Source organism: Macrosteles quadrilineatus, unplaced genomic scaffold, assembly GCF_028750875.1.
Source record: "Macrosteles quadrilineatus isolate MER2022 unplaced genomic scaffold, UCM_ALF_1.0 Scaffold_8__2_contigs__length_117827958, whole genome shotgun sequence".
In the NCBI taxonomy this organism is placed as follows: Eukaryota; Metazoa; Arthropoda; class Insecta; order Hemiptera; family Cicadellidae; genus Macrosteles; species Macrosteles quadrilineatus.
Genome location: NW_026542601.1, coordinates 72877092 through 72895916, shown reverse-complemented (window position 1 = coordinate 72895916; position 18825 = coordinate 72877092). Strand labels below are relative to the sequence as shown.

Below are 18825 nucleotides of genomic sequence, written 5' to 3'. Positions count from 1 at the left end.
TGTGTACAAAGTAAAACATAATATTCCACTTTTGAAGCAGGGTGTCATCTTAGAAAAGTAGAATTATCAATGTTATTGGGTTATTTAATTTTTATTGTTGAAATACATTGTTTAGAAACAACACATTGTTTTCATTCGGAACCCCTTGTCTAAATTAATACATTTTTATTTTAGATAGTTGCTACTGGTATTATTTTAAAACCACTAGAAAATATTTCACTCAAAAATATAGACTCCACTTTGCATTAACTTTCATACAAAATCCAGAAATGGAAACTAAATCTACGCAATTATGTAGTTTTAAAACTATAGAACCTTTTCCCTTTCCCAATTGAAATCTATGCATTTAAATTTATGAAGATTACAATGTGTAGAAAATAATTTAGTAACAGACTGAACTTTTATCAGTTATACAGCCAGTTAGGACTCTAAATGCAGAGGCTAAAACCTATGTGACAACTTATGCACATAATTTCTTTATTTTGCATATACTGCAATGCTGCTTTTATAATTGTAACAATAACCAATATTTGATTAGATTATGCTAAATTTTACCAGAAAATTTAATGCCACTTGATAACAAGCCACCAAGTTATTCATAGCGTGTCGTACATATTTTCTTGAGAGTCATGGTCTATCAAAGTTCACTTGCTTAATTGTATAGGGATCTCTGGAGTAAAATAATACTCAAATTGTCTCATAATACGTTTCATTTTGTTTATTTATATATATTTTTGTAAGTACATGTGCTTCAAGCTGTTGAATAAGTAGCTCTTCCTCGTAAAATATATTGATCCTCTCCAAAAAAATACAACCTTCTTCACAACACATTTCCTAAAAATACATCGGTATATCACATCTTAAGGTGAAAACACCGTAAGTTTTATCTGTTAAATAAAATAACTTGTACTATAACATTTGCTGTTTACCAAATCAACACATTTTTGTTAAATCCTACGATTTAGCATGTAGTTCTAGGACAGTTTTTTTTTTGTAATGTAGGAAGCTCTAATCAATTATGTTATACATTTTTTTTAATAAACAAATTAATACCATACCACCCTCCTCAGCAAAGGCATAAGTAAACTTTAAAACTTAAATGACAGACAGTTTTAAAATTATTAACTACAAATAGAGGTCGGGTTTTGTAAATTATTGAGATTGACTTAAATAAAATAATATAAGGTTACGTACCTTTTGTCCTTCATCAGTCTTTAAATATAGTCTTAAGTATGCACTTAAGGATGACTAGCTTCAGGTCAAGGACCCATTTTCAATTTGGATTTTTTAATGGGTGACACGGTGGAACTCAATACATGGAACTTTAGGCAACCTGTGTTGCTTTGCCCCACGTCTAAATGTTGCCAACCTACTGTTATTAAATGTTTTTGTGTAAAACTGTGAACTTTATGAGTCGACGTGTATTTATGTATTGACAAAGACTTCTGTCGGATTCATAGACCAACTAGTTTGATGTGGATTTTAAAAAGGGTCTGTGACCCAAAAACTAGCCATTCTTAGACTATATTTAAGGACTAAAGACGGACAACAGGTATTTAACCTATTATATTATTCGTACAATCAGTCTTAAAACAACTGATTCACAACACTGTTCAAAATAAATTCATTGTAAGATGGATGTTTCTTATCTTGATTGGGTAAAAAAGTCATTTTCAAGACAATTTACTCAAGTTTTACTTCAATGTTGATGTTCTCTCTCCCTTATTTGTTTCATCCAGGGTTTTATTTTGTATTTTTTGTTAATTTGTATTCCCATCTAAATAGCATGAGATTTTTTTTTTACTTTGAGCATGTGTATACTATGCCAACCGAGAAGGGTTTTAAATTCTTAATTTGTTTACAACAAATAAGAAAATAGGGCCGTGAAAGATTACAAATTGTTTTAGCTTGCTGTCAAAATTAACAATCTCGTAATTTGTCTGCACTCCTAAAATCATCACAAAATACTTTCAACTTAACAAAAACCATCACTTAACATCATGCCTTAGATATGTATAGAGTAAATCAGTGGCATAAAATATATCTTTTGTTACATAGAGTAAAAAATAAACTATTCACATATACAAGACACACTTTATAGAATAACAAAATGCTAGATAGATAAGGCTAACTCAACTCACTCATTGGTAAATTAGGGGATAGTTTGGTTCTGGCAGCCATCTTCATTGAACATTTTGTTCTTAGTTTGGTCTGTTATATCATTCCTCCTAATCTTTGCTGCATGAAGCCATCTTAAACTTTATTCCTGATGGAGTCATCCAATGGATAGTAAACGGCTAATAGATGATTTTGATGCTTAAATTAATGTTATTTTATATTTAGATAAAAAAAATTATCTTATCTTTGGTTCTACTATTTCTTATTTATTTGTTGTTTTTAATTTGCTGTAACATCAAACAAAATTATAGCAAAAAATTTTACAAACTCTAGTGCTGCGTATCAGCAATACAGAATTGCATAGTGTATCAATAAATTAGTTTTTCATTGTGTTTGTTTACAATTAAAAAGAGGAAAAGTATAAACCGTTGATCAATTCAACTACTGTATACTAACGCTAGTTTATGGATACATAATTATTTATTCTTTTTAAGAGCAGCCTTCAAAAACTATAATGATTTTATTTCAGCCCCCGTTTTTCCTCTGATACCATTCTTCTCTAGAATGCAATTATTAACAAATTGTCGTGTTGTTAAAATTCAACAGTTTAAAATCTGGATTTGCATTTTAATATTACAAGAACTGCTGGCATTTTCGTTTTGAAAATTTATATATACCAGTATAAATTAAGCTTCTGGGGTTTTAGTAACCACTTTGATCCAAAAAAGAACCTCATGGAAAGGTGTGCAGGTAGCCAATCTCTTGTTAGAATAGACAGCTATGTTAAATTAATTTGGAAATATTAAAAAGTTAACTTTTTAAAACTTAAGATGGCTCCTGTAATATTAAAAGTAACCTAAAAGTATCAAAATATTTGTTTTAGGAGGGATTGAATGCTGAACAATCTTTGATTGTTTGTTGGTTTTGATGTATTTAAATATTATCCTTAGATAGTACATTGTTAACAATACAAAGATTTGTAAAATTTGAAAAGTATGAATTTTTAATGTATTGTTCGGCCGCTTAGAAAGCGACCTCCTCCAGCATTGATTTAGCATTAGCGCGCAGGTCGTTTTCTAAGCGGCCAAATTATAGTAGGGCCTATATACTTATCTCGGTTAACAACCCTTCCATACAAATACTAGTCAAATTCTCAATATTTTCCCCTCAGGGATGTATACACTCGAAACTTATTGTCATTAATTTAGATTATGTATCCCTCAAGGGGTCACAAAACACAAGGTAAATGTCAAGGTGCCGTGTATATATTTAGTAAAATTTATAGATAATGCAATTGCCTAAGCAACTAACATTACAAGTTAGTTGTATTATAACCCCTACTTTTATTTAAAATATTTTAATATTTAAATAGGCCTATAAATTTTATCAGTAACATCGTTAAGTGAAGAGTTTACAAGCATTATGCAACAAGTTAAATTTATCCCATGATAACTTTTATTTATTGTGTTCAATTCTTGTTTAGCATCACAAAATACTATCCATATTTTACAAAACATCATAATAATTGACTCAATGGATACTATTTTTCACTGTTCAAAAACATCTGTGTATTCCTGAAATCATTAAGACAAAGATGCCACCTGAGAGGAAAAAGACAGAGATGATTTTACGCACAACCGTTAGTGCCTTTGTAGAAGCTTAACTGTCAAAGGTACATCATAATATCAACAATATATCACACCATATTGTATAGGCCTGCATCTATACAACGCAAAACAATCACCCCTGAATTTTTCTCCACCAGTGCTTAAAAAAGCATAAAACCACAATGACAAATGATTGTGCATTTAGACACGTGATTGTTCTTAGAGTAATTCTATTTCTAAAACTATTTATTTTAAAATATTCAATGTCTGATAGTTTGCTACTTTTCCGTGCGGTTAGGCACTATGTGCGTTCGGTCTACCTATGTGACAACTATGTTGCGAATCGGATTGAGTGAAACATTTCAATTGTGTTTAAGAAGTTGATATTTCCTAATTAAGTGTTGCAAACCTGCTCTGTGTTTCATAATGCCGTTTTAAACAGTATTCTTATGATACAAGTTGTGTCACATGTTTTTTCACCTCATAAAGCCAGATTTCCCTGGGCGTGGGAGCAGAAAAGTGATTACAATGGCGATTCTCTCCGCATCTAGGGAAACAGAACTATCACATTTTCAAGACAAGAAGAGAGTGGACTTGACGTTCCGCGCTCCACTTCCCAGTTTAAGGCTGATCAGAATAGATCAAAATGTTATCCTGTACTCTTAGTTATCAAAATACTCCTATCATCAACTAGTTCATTAGATCTCGTATTGCCATCTTCCACCCAAACTCTGATATCAACCACCACTAAAACTTTTCGCTCAACACGACTCATATCTGTAAGTACTTTGTATGCTGTATTTTAGTTTCTTCAAAATTCTTCTACTGCTGGCTTTATTTTTGCAAATTGAATGAATCTTTCTATACTCTAATTCTAATGTTATATCTAATTTCTGTTTACTATTCTAAGATGAATCGATAATTTAAGCCACAGACTTCATTTGACACAAACATTTTACTGTAATTTACAATGTTTTGTAAGTAAAATGGAAACCTGTGATATAAAATGTCCTGTTAAAAATTTAGTTTTCTAGGTTGTGTTTTTAAATTCCGGCTTATGTTTGAATGGTAAATATATTCAAACTATTTCCTTTTAAATTTTTAAATACCTACTTTTTTGGTACTTTTTTAGTTGCTGTACAAAAAGAAAAAGTTCTCAGCAATTTGTTGTGTCAAAGTCATGTGCTTTCATTAAACTAATTATTTCTTGCTTGGAATTGCTTGAAGTCTTTCACCATAAAAATCACAGAGTGTTTAGGCTAATTTTTACTATGAAAAACTAACCTTTTAATGTTGCATTATAAATACAGTGATAAAAGCTTGTTTAGCATTTAGGGTGTAGAGGATGTGTGAGTAAGATAACAGGAATCATTATGTCCATAGTAACAAATTGTTGTGATTTAAAGAGTTTTTTTTTTTTTTTTTTTTATATGCTATTGTAATAATAATTTACTGATTGACCTTTTTATAAGCACCATCTTTCATTTTTAGTTTTGCAGTTAATTTATTTAAATTTCAGTATCTATAAAAAATTAAAGACTTAAACAACATGGATTGAGTAAAGATATTTTATGAGTAAAAATAAATATTGTCAATGACATTGTAATCTTCCTGATTCAAAAAATTAATATTGACTTTATTTTACCTTTGACTGCAAGTCTGCTACAGAAAAGTATTCAAAATCGATGGTTTTAGTGAATCATCAACAGCAAATAAATAGACTTTTACAACTTGCCCCTCCCCTCCCCTATTAAGGACTACATGGCCATAAACAATAAAAGTTTATATTAATTACCAAGGAAGACTGATAATTGTACACTTTGATCTTAATTATTATTATTACAGTAGACCCCCTCTTAAGCGACCTCGCAAGATTACCCCCCCTCGCCCGTAAAATATTACAGTTTGTTTTAACCGACCTTGTTTAGAGAGTACGGTTTAACCACTGTTTTCTAGGAATCTCAGAATTTCCGCTCCCACGCTTGGTAATGGAAACAATACACTAAACTCGACAGGATGTTGCTAAGAATTTGTTATTTTGTATTTATGGTAAATAATCATCTTGTCTCTTAACGAAATGGTTGCTCGTATCTTTAATTTCGACAATAAGTTCCTTACTGTATTACCATATATTTTGAAAACATCACTTTATATTACTAAAGGTATTAATTTTTATTGATTCTTGCCTAGGACTATGATTTATTCCACTGAAAGTACTTGTCTTTACCATGTGTAGGGTTTATTTGTGTCTTTTATCGTCAATCCTTAAGAAGAAAAGGAGGTTAGCGTAGTTTATTTTGTAAATAATACACGCACAACTTCAGAATAATGATCATATAATTCCAAATATTAGCATTTAATTTTTTTTAAGTTTTTAGGGATTGCCAGTTTTAACCGACCTTTTGAGTTACACGACTTAGGTCCCGGTCCCGCTAGGGATTGTTAAGAGGGGGTCTACTGTAATAAGTTTAGTTTAGTTTATCACAGGTTTAATCAATTAAAAATGTGCTTGAAGCACTAATATCCCAAAACATTAGTTATTTTTAAATAAATCAATAACTTAAACTTAATTAAACCTACATGTTTAGATCACTATATATTTTTAACTTAATTAAAGTAACAGATTTCTTTAAACAACATGATTTTTTCCACATTGAAACAGTTTACATATATGTTTATTACACCATTTATTACAATCTTAATCTTGGTTTAATATCCTCCATTTTCACTCTACTTTTAAATAATGTCAAGTAATTCATCAATGGTTTGATAAAGTATAGGACAAACAATTTCAAATTTTTTAAAAATATTAATATTCATCATACATTAAAATAATTACTTCAATATGATTATGTACTCTTAATTATTTACTGGTGTCATTTATTAATGGGACTGTTTTAGTGAGGTTTCATTTAGAAATGTTCATGCTTTATGTACTTAATTTATTTTGATGCTGACAAACAACAAGAGTAGACTACGTGAAGGATGATTTGATACTGTATTGCCAAATTACTCTAGAATTATGTAGGAGTTGAAAAAACTGCTAGATTTGTGGCAGGTCTACTCCAGTAAAAGTGATATGTTTATGAATATGATTCATTATGAAATATTATTGCTTAAAACGTATTGCATATTAAAAGTGAACCATGAAAAATCAGTGGTTCTTATCAAGAAATCCAAATTTCACTTTAAGGTACCACCACCAAATTAGCTAAAGGTCCTGTATATAATTGTTGAAAAAAATAACAAATACAATTACTGTTGCATAATACCATTAAGATTTGATTATAGCACTTTTGTAGTAAAAATGTGTAATTTTATGTATAAGTTATAATATGATGATATGATGAGGTTGGAATAACCAAAGTCACTCCAAAATAACTCCATACAAGAGGATTTACCTAATTTTAGCAATTTTCCCCATTGGGAAGTAGCTATTACCGTATGTGGCCATGGTAAGACCTAGGCCCGGGACCAATATACTTTTTTCATTTTGATGTCCCCAGAGGCTAAAAACACCATTCGTTCAAATTTATATATATATATATATTTAAAAACATTAGTACCCTTTAAACTAATTTTAATTATCAACGACTTCTTTCTACACTAAGGTCATAGTCATGTTGACATTTTTTAACAAAAATACAGAATATTGTAAAATGTTGTAGTTTGCTTGTTTATGGATATTTTTTGATCAAACTTGGCAAATTTATTTACTGTATACTAAGCTATTTATATTTGACTAAAAAACACACTTTATTAGTTTTCCTTGTAGCAGCAAACCTAGGTACTTGTTAAAACTAATGTTATTTAAATAGATTTAATTGAAAATCAATTCCGACAAATGGAAATTCGCTTAGTCGGCAGGTTTGCTGCGGCGGTTTTTTTTCATAGATGTAGAGTGAAAATAGGAATGACAGTATTTTACAGTAATCAGCAAGCAAATATGGAGGTCGGGTATTTAGGAAAAGTATTATATCATTATTTAGACTGATCAGTTAACTCATTAAAAGGGGACTTTCAGGACAATCGTTCAGCCGTTAGAGAAACTTAAAGGTTGAAGTAAGATGCTCAGAAAGATCTTTAGGGGTATAGGGGCCTGGGGTGTTTTGGTAATATTCATAAGGAGTTAGATAAATGTACAGAGGAAGTTAGACACTGTCAGGGAAGTGAAGGTAGCCAAGTTTGAGGGTGTGATGAGATGTACTGCAAGTGACTCTATCAAACTCGCAGAGCTCTCTGTAGTGGGAATAGACAACCAGCCACAGGTAGAATCCCAGCGCAAGATGTAGACTGCCCACTACCTGCAAAAATTACAGGGTTACCAACTTTCAAAACTTATCATCAAAAGTCAACAGATACCCTGTGCGGTACCGGTACCTGAGAATTAAAAAAGAAACTTGAAGCAACAATAAAGCTGTTTTCTTTAAAAAAACATAAAAAGTTTAGGATGGCGATACTTGGCATGGGTGGCATAGTCTTTACTTTACTTTTACATTTCATTGAAATGGCGACCATACGGTACGGTATTTTAAGCCAAGTATGAATGGAGATGAGTGTAGATTGAGTGGCGTAATCTTGTAGATTTGTTAGCCGACACATATTCCTTAGACTGTTAATTAATCCTTAATTAATCCTTGGGCTGTTAATAAATAGCGCATACAGCTAACGGCAACTAAGGGACCTACAGTTTATAATGGAATCCTAATCCTAACGACATTTTTGCCTTGGTATTAACGAATTGGTCTAATTATCAGGATAGTACTGCGGATAGTCGTAGTACTTCACTAGTGCAGAGGGGAATCTACACCAGGGAGTATCACATCCACAGTGCATGCCAATAAATATCCACAATCTGTGACCTCCTAGTAGCTGGATTACAGGACTACGCTACCGTACCAGTCAACTATAATATAACTTCAACTCGGAATTATGGTCAGTTCACCAAATTTAGGCCGTTTAAGGAAGGTTTCCTGGGTTCCCTCGCCACTTCTTTTAGCTTATATCAGCTATCGGCTGTTGTATCAAAGATAGGGTGAGGTTAAGGGGATGGCTTGCTTCCCGTCAAACCCCCTAAATTTAGTGAGCGGAGGAGTAGTACTGTACTTACCAGTATGATGAAGGCCCTCGTACCATGAGCCAAGAACATGGAGACCAGCATAGCTGTGCAGCAAAATACAAGGCCCAGCAGAACTACGCTGATCCATGGTACCAGTAGTTGTCTGACGTGCTGTGGGAATAAGGATAGCTGGATAACTACCGGTACCATACATAATTGCATGTGAAGGGGTCATTTCTCCGCTTGCTAGACGAAGAGTGTAAGTAGTCAATATGATAAGTCTATGTACTTACTCCCCTTCGTCTTGCAAGCAACAATTTATAACTCTTGCTCAGTCAAATGTTAACTTTAAACTCTTAAAGATATAGTATAACCAACATTGCATTTACAGTAACATTTACACATTTTTTTAGATTTTACAACAAAACAATGTGAAAAAACACAAATTGGTTAAGTACACAAATGTTTTAAATCTTTGACTATTGATACAACTTCAGTATACAATAGTCAACGGTTAAATGAAACATTTTGTACCTATTTTTTTAAATTTCCGGGGTCATCCTCCAGACCCCCCTTATAAAAAAGTTAGCTGGATGTCCATGTGTGCTGTAAATATTATGCCTTATTATCCTTGACATTTATTTACTACTAGCAGTTACCTGGCGCGCGTTGCTGCGCTAACAAAATACATCTGTCTGTGTGAAAAGCATGTTTTTTCTACATTTAAGCCGACGATAGTCAGGGATTGCCCTAGTGCCTTATAATGGTGATTGCGAAAGCAAGACACTAAGGAAATTGTAGTTGCTTAAATTCAGAGGGTAATTCGGATGGTTGGTTCTACCTTTGAACTTTCGCCCCACTACTCTGGTATTAAATTTTATAACAACCTGCCTGATTGCATTAAGTCTGCATCTTCCCTCATAGTCCAGGCAAATTAGATCAAATATAGGGTGTGCTCCCCAAAAAATCGTCTAAAGCTGGAAAGTGTTTTAATACCTTTTGGGGGTCCCAAATAAGACTCCTGTGAGTTTGCGACGGATCCTGACGTCTGCTTAAGTTTTGGGAGTAAAAAAACTATGAAAATTTTGTTTTTTTTTAGTTTTTCGCCCATAACTCCTAAATAACGAATCTTAAGGAAAATGTTGTCAAAAGGTGTCTTTTAGTGCATTAAATTCCGCGTCGATTGATGTTAAATACGTCAAAATCGTCCGAGCCGTTTAGCCGCTGTAGCTTTTCAAAGGTGGGATATTTTCATCAACATGGCCAAAAGGTTGATTATTTCACCAGTTTTCGGCTTAAAACTCCTAAACGACGCATGCTATACAAAAGTACACCTGTAGTTAGTTTTGAAAACACAAAATTCTGCGTATAATGTTTTTTTATTAATCAATAACGGCAATTGATTGTTACCTACTTTGTATGGACGCCATTTCATTGAAAAAAGTATTAAAGTTAAAGTTGGGAAATTTTAATAAAATTGGTAACAACATGGATCCTGTCCTTAAATGGATTATGAATTATTAGATAGTGGTTTATTCCATGATGGTCATCTAGAGGTTTATCTAATAAGGTGTGATGAGAGTAAGACCCCCTATGTAATTTTAAGTCTAATATTGTTGTCTGAGGTTCCGAAAATTCCAGGATTCATCCCAACCACCCATTATATACGATCTATCCCTGTATCCATCTTTCAGTTTTTGGCTTACATCTTCTAACGCATGCGATAGAAAAAATTTTCCTGTAGTTAGTTTGAAGAGCATAAACGTCTGCGTAGAATGTTTTCCAAATCATTAAGATCGGCTTCACCATTTAACCGCTATTGATTGTTAACACTAGATCAGATGCTTGTCAAGTTTAAAATCTTACCATTGAAATCTGACAAACAACCAGCCTAATTACCAAAAACATAGGGGATATGGCAGTGAATATATCCACTAGTGTGACGTCATGGATCCTGCAGCATGGCCTATGAACAAGTAAGTGCTCATGAAAGCAACATCTTACTGTGGAGAGCTTTTTCCGAGATAGGGGAATCAATGATGTGGACCTAGCCCGATGGTTCGCTGGCAGGCCCATCGCAGTGAATGCTACCCATCAAGTTAAGGTATATTGTGGGATCACCTCTTCAACATATTATCAGCAAGTTGACAATATAAACTCCACGGATACGGTGGGATAAAAAAAAATTCATCAAATGGTTCCAGTGTCACGACCCATTTACTGAAAATAGTTTGCTCATGTCAATCAGCTCAGCAGTTATCCCATATGATAGCATCAACGCGAGATATGTATAAAGCATAATGGAAAGGCACAGCTTGCAAGAAAATCGTAAATAGGCAAGCCTATAATGACCATAAACTGTGCAGAATAAAAGGAAGTGGTGACATTAATGAGCTGTGATGGCAACAGCAAAGGTTAAAGAAGAATCTGCCCCCTCAGTCAACACGTGATTAAATTTACCACATTAAAACTCCACATTAATTTACCACATTAAAACTCCACATTAATTTACCACATTAAATCCAAGCCTCAATTTGAATCATACTTTGGATTAAAAATAGGTCCGTACCCACTAGCGCAGTTTGATGAAGAAAGCGTGATGTAGAAGAGTCGAAAATCGAACTATTCATGTAGCCTAAAACTACTCATGCTGTTTACTCCAATCAATGTGGATCTCACTGTGTTCTGACGGGTTACAACGCTTGGCGAAGTTGCAGAAGCAGGTTGGCCCTATACATGGTTGGGATCAGAAAATATCCAAATCAAGTGAGGGTTGGTCTCTTCTAGAGGACACTTTCAACTAATTTTGACTTTGATTCTAACAAAAGGGGCTGCTCATTCACCAATCCTTTAGAGCTCATTTAAAATTGTACTTAATTCGGAGAGATAGGTATGGAAAATTAACGTCAATGGGTTTACTCCCATCACTACGGCTAATCCACCGGTTCGACAAGAACTTCTCAACTCCGTCTACCTATCTCGACCATCGTGTACATGTTAAAAAGGTTTACACTTTCTCGCTCCATATGAAATGCAGGGATATAATGCACTAATGTCTGAAAGACTTGCAAGGGGCACGTGGGCACGATTATCTCAATTCGATATCTGTCGAAAAAGATGGTACCGAATGTCACCATTTGTGGCAAGACCAATAAGAGCAAAGAATGAATCCTTATTCTTAAGATTCCAATGATGAGAAGTAGAAAAGTTATATGGTAAAATCTACAAAAAATCCCAATTGTTTTTTTTAATAGGCTAAATACATAGTAAAACTATGTACATCCGTCCCATTATCATCTTTTGTTTATTAAGCTAAAAAATAACATTTTTGCTATATTTAATAAAATCTTTCTCGTTGTAATATCTTATTATATATTAGAATCGCTTAACATCATTCCGGAGTGTCCAGAGATGGGATCGTATAAATGGGAGCTTAGGGCGGATCCTAGAATTTTTGTAACCCCCTCAACAATATTAGATTTAAAATTGCATAGGGGTCTTGCTACCCTTCCCTTCACACATTCTTGGAAAAACCTCTGGATGATAACCATGAAATAAACCACTATCTAGTCATTCATAATCATAATACTACGAAAAATTTTGTGTTTTCCAAACTAACTACAGGCGCATTTTTGTAAAGCATGCGTCGTTTAGGAGTTGTAAGTCAAAAACTGGTCAAATAATCAACCTTTTGGCCATGTTGATGAAAATATCCCAACTTTGAAAAGCTACAGCGGCTAAACGGCTCGGCCGATTTTGACGTATTTAACATCAATCGACGCGGAATTTAATGCACTAAAAGACACCTCTTGACAACATTTTCCTTAGGATTCGTTATTTAGGAGTTATAAGCGAAAAACGGAAAAAAGTGCAAAATTTTCATATTATTTCGACTCCCAAAACTTAAGCAGACGTCAGAATCCGTCGCAAACTCACAGGAGTCTTATTTGGGACCCCCAAAAGGTATTAAAACACTTTCCAGCTTTAGACGATTTTTTGGGGAGCATATGTCTAATTTGCCTGGGCTATCAGGTCATTTAAAAAAAAGTTAATTTAAGTTTTTATGTAACAAGTGTTGCTATAAGCTCAATGACTTTTTCCGATGAGTGTTGTACGGCTTATTTATTTATATTATTTTTATGTTGGTTTTCTTAGGAATTGACACTATTCATGTATATTTTGTACATAATGAATAAAGGATGTTTTGATTTGATTTGATGAAATCATCAGTATTCTTGGGATTAAGACTATTCCTCCCTTAAACCTACCACTGATAATTTTTGCTTTAATCAATTTTGACGTCATTTTTTTAATCGTTAGTCTGGTAACGTTGCACAGCTTTGGTGGATTTAAGTTTTGCATTATTATTGGAGTTCTTTCTTTTAATTACAGTAATGTGGTGGGTTTAATGACAAATTGAGAGGCATTTGAAAACCCGAGATAGCACACACGATTATTATTCAGTTAATAATTTATGTTAGATCGTGTGGGTATAGAACGAAAGATAAAAATATGAAGGCATTGTCATCCCTTTTATTGTTCATAATACTTTGATAAAGGTTTTGATGTTTTTAATATTTAACATTAGAGAATTTAAACGTTGTTGAGTGCACAGGTGTGCTGCGATTGGGGTTAAATACATTTGGACTTATTCAAAAGTAAAATAGTTTTCTGTGCTGCACTCTGCTTTTAAATTATATTTATTTGTAAACATTGTAGATCAAAACGTCTGACATTGGCCCACTGGCCCTCAACTAAAAAACCCTCTGAGGGAGCCCTTTTAACAGATCTGCACCAAACTACACTCGAACCATCCTTGAAAGATGCTTAATAATGCCTGAAAGTTTCATTACAATCTGTCGAGCGGTTTCGGAGTCCATAACGTATATACACATATGTATACATACATACATAGTTCCTCTTTTATAGATATAGATAGTGTACACAGAATTAAATTTATTTGGCAACAAAAAAAATAGTGTATTTACCATTATAGCTCCATAGAGCAATAAAATGCAGGAGAACAAGAGAACTGTAGTCATGGCTACTCCAGTGTAGAGAGTGATGATAACCACTGCAACAAATAACATATAAAAATACATAAAATTTTAACAGCTCTGCTGTGTATAACCTGTTTTGAAGCACACTATCGGCTTGATAGCACAGGGAAAGTTGTGATTGTTCTGTTTTGATTGCAATTAATATTTTCTTTTTATTTCAGAGGAATGTAGGCCTATATGTGGCTGTAATAATTTTCTACTTTATAGCATAAAACTCATTGTCATTTCGTTATATTTGTCTTTAAAGTTGTTTGTATGTACAATTAATCATAACATTTTTATTATCAATTCCAGGAAATATTGTATGGAGATTAATAGTATTTACATTATATAATACAGTACATTAATTAAGCATAGCCAATTTCCTTGTGAACGAATTTGTATTTTAATCCGGGACAAATCTTATATTTCCCTCTGTTAAAACTTCTTTTTTGATACACGATTTTAAAACTGCTTCGTATTTCTTTCTATTAATAACAAAATTATGTTTATGTTATAAAACAAACTAAAACAATCTTTTAGGACAAAGTATCTTACACATTTGGTTTTAAGTACCAAATTTTAAAACTTGTTTACATATTGAGGAGGCCTTCTTTAAACTACACCCAGCAAAGTTAAGAACATTGAAAAATGTTTAAAAGCTTGAGAAAACTTTTTTAACCATAAAAGCAGCACAATTGTATTAAAGGTAAGTAAAGTATAATTTTTTTCACATTATCACTCATAAACATTATGTTGGGAGACATACCAATCGCAAGATGTTGCGCTTTATGGAGCCGTATGTCATTTTGGTTGAATGAGTTGATCATTACTTCCGAGCCAAATAATCCACTGTCCTCTGATGAGAGGACAATTCCCTCTCGCTGAGCCGAGTCTTCTATGTCAGCTTCTAGCATTGTAGCCATTTCCTGTGCATGAGCGCTACCCAGCAGCAGCAGGAACAGTCCAATGGCAGAGAGCAGCTGTGGAATTAATATTGAAGCTTGAGTTTATAAAACGTCCATCAAAAACTTTAAAAACTATCATTTGAGTCCAAATTAGTGTAGTTTTTCTACCTCAAGAAAAACACTATCGCTTTAAACAAAACATAATTTTACTTTGTTAAACCTATAAAAGTTAGTTTTACTATAAATTAGGTGCCTAAGCATAAAGAAATCGTACTTTAAAATAAATGTGTCCTGATTGTTCAAACCCCAACAATTTCACTGTTGCTGAGTCCAAGCCCGCGGTTTGCATGTGACATGCTATGGGCCGAGAGATGTTTTCCCTCATTGTTCCAGAGGAGTTTTTCTCTTGCACTCTCAAACAAACATAAAACCTCTTCCGCCCCTAAAGGATTGGATGTTATATATACAATTCCATTTATCATTTTAATTTATTTTCTTAAATCATTGCCAGTACAGTAAAGGGTAAATTATTGGTTGACTGTCACTTTGCCAAAACATTCATCAAGAATTGTAATTGTAAATTTCAAATTCCCAAGTGCAAGGCATCAAGTGAAAAGCAAATCTAGATTTTGTCTTTTCATTCGTAAACATATAAATAATGATTTTTTGTTGGCATTCAAAATAAAACGAGTTTTGTTGTTTGGTCATATAATCCATCCCCAGGGTAGGATCTGTGGTATTATAGTGGTGCATGAAGGCGTTCACAGTATACCTTTCCCAAGAATCCTACATTTTAGCAAATTTGCCTATAGGGAAGTAGCTATAAAAGCCACCTACAATATTATCATTATATGTGTCACATTATGTTTTTGTATTAACGCATAAAACCTAGACTTAGGACTGATATATTTATATGTATGTGTGTGTGTGTGGTTGTGAGCGTGTTAACTTGAGTACCTAATTTTGGTCTGATTTTGATCAAATTTGGCTTGATGAGTAGGGCGGGATAAACTTGATGATTTCTCTAACCAGCAAGATTGGGTGATGGGAACAAGGTGTTATGGTTTTTTTCTAAAATAGTTTTTTTTTAATTTGTACCTTTAAAAATGGAAATGCCCTATTTTCATTACAACTATTGTGTAGAAAAAAATTATTTTCTATATTGAAGCTTTGTTGTACAAAAAGTGATAAGGAAAACAAATGAAATAAAAAAATAACTGTACATTTAAAATTTTCATGTTATTCTTAGGTAGAAATAGAAAACTTTCGTAGTTTGCTTGTACAATGTACATGGGGGATACATTTATATCAAATTTTCCAAACTTATTTATTTTGTCATATACCATTGACTATACAGGTCAATGCCTATTTTAATAACATTTAATCAAAAAACACCTTTTCCCTTCCCCATAGCAGCAAACCTATGTACATGTTAAATCTAATGTTATTTAAATGGGGAATAAATATGCCTTGTTTATGGAAATACAGTATTTGAGTAAAGATCGAGTCAGACAAATTGAAATTTGCTTGGTCTACAGGTTTGCTGCAGGGGGGGGGGTATTAATCCCATGATGATGTTAAGTCAGTTTTCTGACAATAATGGTGGATGTTCCTACAGTGGAAGTTTATGACTACAGTAAATAAATAAAAAGGCCTTTATTTGCAAACTACTGCCCAGGATCATTAGTTGACACTTAAAATATGTAGTACCTTAATTCTAATTTTAAAATATAAAAATTCTTCTCTTTACATCAAACTAAATAGTATTTTACTATTAGTTGGTCTTTAATAGTACAGTAGTCAGTATTAAAATAAATAAAGAGTACAAATAATTTGAAATTCCTACCAGCTGGACAACAGCAATCAGCATTGTGCCTTGTCGAAGACTGAAGATGAAGAAGCACCTCTGAATGGGCAAAGGCATTGTGACTCATAGACAGCTAAATCTGGAGAAAAATATCCAACACTTTGTAATTGAATATTAAAACCCTTTGACAAATTTATAATATGTTTTCTGCTACAACATTAGCCAAATCAAATTTCTAGATCTGGTGTTTACAGTTTCAATTGTATTAAGAGTATGTTTTATCTATGGTAATATACTGTACCATACTTAAAATAATTTTCACTGTCCTTTCTTTCAGATGTACATGATTATAGTAACTAGCAGTCAAACCTGTGCTTCGCAACGGGAAGAGAATGCTAAAGAGAATAATTATGTTCCTTAGATTTTTTGTATGTGGATAAACTCTTAGTGATCCACTAAAAGTATTAACGGGCTACTCAGTTTTCAAAACATTATTTTTGGGGAAATAAACCATACAAACACAATAAATTTTTGTAAACAAATAGGAAAAAAGAAAGTCAATAAGTTAATGAATTATGCACTTAAAAAATAAAACGTCTTATTCCCACAGTATCAAAAATGATTTATTAAATTAAAAATATAAACATAACTCTGTAAAAATCCTACTTTGACAGTTCTCATTTTGTATCACAGCTTTTTGTTGCTGCTTTTGGTTCAAATTAGCTGTTGTCATAAATTTAACAATAATAGTGCTGCACCCTGTTGGTAAACCTTATAACTTTTTTTGAACCTCGCATAATCAAATTGTTTAGTTGAAATAGCTGTTAAGATTCTTTAATTCCATTTCCATTTAAATATGAGTACTCATAAGGTTAACATGGGAAATTCCAGAGCCACTGGGGCGGAGCCGTTAGGACGGATCTGCATCAAACTTCACACAAACCATCCTTGAATAAAGCTTAATAAAGCCTGAAATTTGCATTACATACCCTATGGACTCCGAAACCGCTCGACAGATTGTAATGCAACTTTCAGGCTTTCAACATACATACTTCCTCTTTTATAGATATAGATTTTGTGTAGATATACCTACTCAAATAAAGAGTTCATACAGTAAAAAACACAAAATGAAATCTTTAATCGAAGAAATTATCTAAATTCTTGTACCTGAGCACTATCCGAACAATTTAAAAATATTTATTACTTTTCATTTTTAATACCTACTATTTTAAATTAATTGTATATACACACACTTAAAATACATGTATTCACAAACATAATTATGTAATAAACTCTAGAGTTGTCAGTTTTGCAATGTGTGTAACTTTAAAGTGTTTAGCCAATATATTAAGCAATTTCCAATTATATATATTTTTGTTTCCTTCAGATTAAAAAATAGTGTTTGAGTTTATCAGGAGTGGGCCATCTGCTTGTACCATGCTAACACATTATTTTTAGTACAGTACATTCATTGCTGAAATAATAGGCATATATTTTGGAAAAAGTTTTGTTTTGAAATGGTACTACACAAGGTTATTGCTTGAAAAACTTATTAAATCTATGGTCATGGGTTAGACAAGTACCTAGCTTTTATTGCACTTTAAAATAACAAAAACCTTTCGTTAATAATTCTAACTCAATCAAATAATTTTTTATAAAGTATCATGAGGTAAAAAATTAAGGTAACTTTAAATATAAAATTCAACAACAAATGAAGTAGGAATATTTCCTTACAAGTTTCACTTTGTTTGAATAAGCAACCAATTTACATTTTATTGACAAGCCAGGCTGCTTCAATAATTTTGAATGGGCAGGTCCTGGCAGTGGTATGAATGAAATTCGTAATATACTCACCAAAATATCACAGAAAATACACAAGTATAGGTTAAAATATTGAAAATGTAGCGAAACTAATCTTATTTATAGGAAAATATCAGTAGAAAATACATCAAGTATGCTATATTTTCAAACTGTGTGTGCTTGTTACATTTGCTTTGGGGTTTTACAACGTCACTAGCCAAGCAATCAATACATTGTATACCAGCAGAAACATTGTATCTGTAGCGCTGCTCTCTTTCAAAATAAACACGTTCCAAATGGACCGTACTTAGTTGCGTTGTATATAATTAGACAAAATACCAAATGGATTTGTGTTTAAATCATAGTATCAATTAATATTTTTGTAGTCAATACTAAATGGAATATAGATAGCTTCGTGATAAAATTCAAGCGGTAATCCCTGACCATTGTGAGTGCAATGGGTTTAAGATAATTTTCTATCAATTAA

At 32.7% G+C, this 18825-nt stretch overlaps 1 protein-coding gene across 1 annotated transcript; it reads right to left on the bottom strand.

Annotated features, from left to right (window-relative positions):
* Positions 1 to 5676: 5676 nt before the first annotated feature.
* Positions 5677 to 18539, bottom strand: LOC129001093 (uncharacterized). The gene is made up of 6 exons (XM_054428263.1): positions 18393 to 18539; positions 16578 to 16677; positions 14593 to 14806; positions 13773 to 13858; positions 8836 to 8955; positions 5677 to 8029 (listed from the first exon to the last, which is right to left on the bottom strand). The coding sequence occupies exons 2-6, from the start codon at positions 16653 to 16655 to the stop codon at positions 7877 to 7879; spliced, it is 651 nt and encodes a 216-aa protein (XP_054284238.1). The 5' UTR covers positions 16656 to 16677; positions 18393 to 18539; the 3' UTR covers positions 5677 to 7876.
* Positions 18540 to 18825: the final 286 nt, after the last annotated feature.

What these genes read in the sequence shown, in the direction of transcription:
- LOC129001093 (XM_054428263.1), bottom strand. Translation starts at nt 16,655, where the DNA reads ATGCCTTTGCCCATTCAGAGGTGCTTCTTCATCTTCAGTCTTCGACAA. An exon ending in AGCGCAACATCTTGCGATTG is followed by an intron (nt 13,859 to 14,592) that starts GTATGTCTCCCA and finishes TATTTGTTGCAG; the next exon opens with TGGTTATCATCACTCTCTAC. An exon ending in CGAGGGCCTTCATCATACTG is followed by an intron (nt 8,030 to 8,835) that starts GTAAGTACAGTA and finishes TAATTTTTGCAG; the next exon opens with GTAGTGGGCAGTCTACATCT.